The 571-nt window shown below is 53.8% G+C and overlaps 1 protein-coding gene across 1 annotated transcript in view; it reads right to left on the reverse strand.

Moving 5' to 3' along the window:
• LOC104157875 (nicotinamide N-methyltransferase-like) overlaps positions 1 to 310 on the reverse strand; it is a 1359-nt gene extending 1049 nt beyond the window's left edge. The window contains exon 1 of the mRNA XM_009695386.1: positions 151 to 310. Within this exon, the coding sequence (XP_009693688.1) occupies positions 151 to 310 (160 nt within the window). The remainder of the gene's footprint in view (positions 1 to 150) is intronic.
• Between the last annotated feature and the right edge of the window lie 261 nt (positions 311 to 571).

The raw sequence follows: 571 nt of genomic DNA on the forward strand, positions 1-571 counted from the left end.
GGATCTGACGGGATTTCCAGAAAGTGTGGAACAACTCCAGCTGGCAATACCCTGTACACATAGATATGCATACACAGAGGTGTTTTTTTGCACCTGCAAATGGTGCTGTCCCCCCCAACGTCACCCGGCACCTTGGAGCGGGGTACTCACCCAGGGAGAACATTTTAAACAGGGTCCTCAGGCTTTGCATCAGAAAAGCGTTTGGCTGTCCCTGGCTGTCGCTCAGGGTGTAAAATTCTTTCAGATACTCCTGAGGGTTGAAACTCCGCTGGTAAACTTCTGCTTCCGTGAAGACTGCTGGAGCCTCCATCTTGCCGAGAGCAAGCTGTTCTGCCGCTCCCTGCTCCTGCTGTTATGTCGCTTATCCCGTGGTGCTTTCGGTTTTAGTCTCCTTGCTGTGTCCTCTGCCCCGACCGCTGGCCGGACACGCTTCTGTTCACGGATGGGGCTTTCTCTTGCTCTCCCTTTTGGCACCGACCTTTACTGTTTCCATAATAACTTCCTACTGAAATCCTCCCGGCAGCCCCCGAGCCTGCACGGGCGACCATAATTAACGGCAAGCCCTGGGATT

Source organism: Cariama cristata, unplaced genomic scaffold (assembly GCF_000690535.1).
Source record: "Cariama cristata isolate BGI_N322 unplaced genomic scaffold, ASM69053v1 scaffold38282, whole genome shotgun sequence".
NCBI classification, from domain to species: Eukaryota; Metazoa; Chordata; class Aves; order Cariamiformes; family Cariamidae; genus Cariama; species Cariama cristata.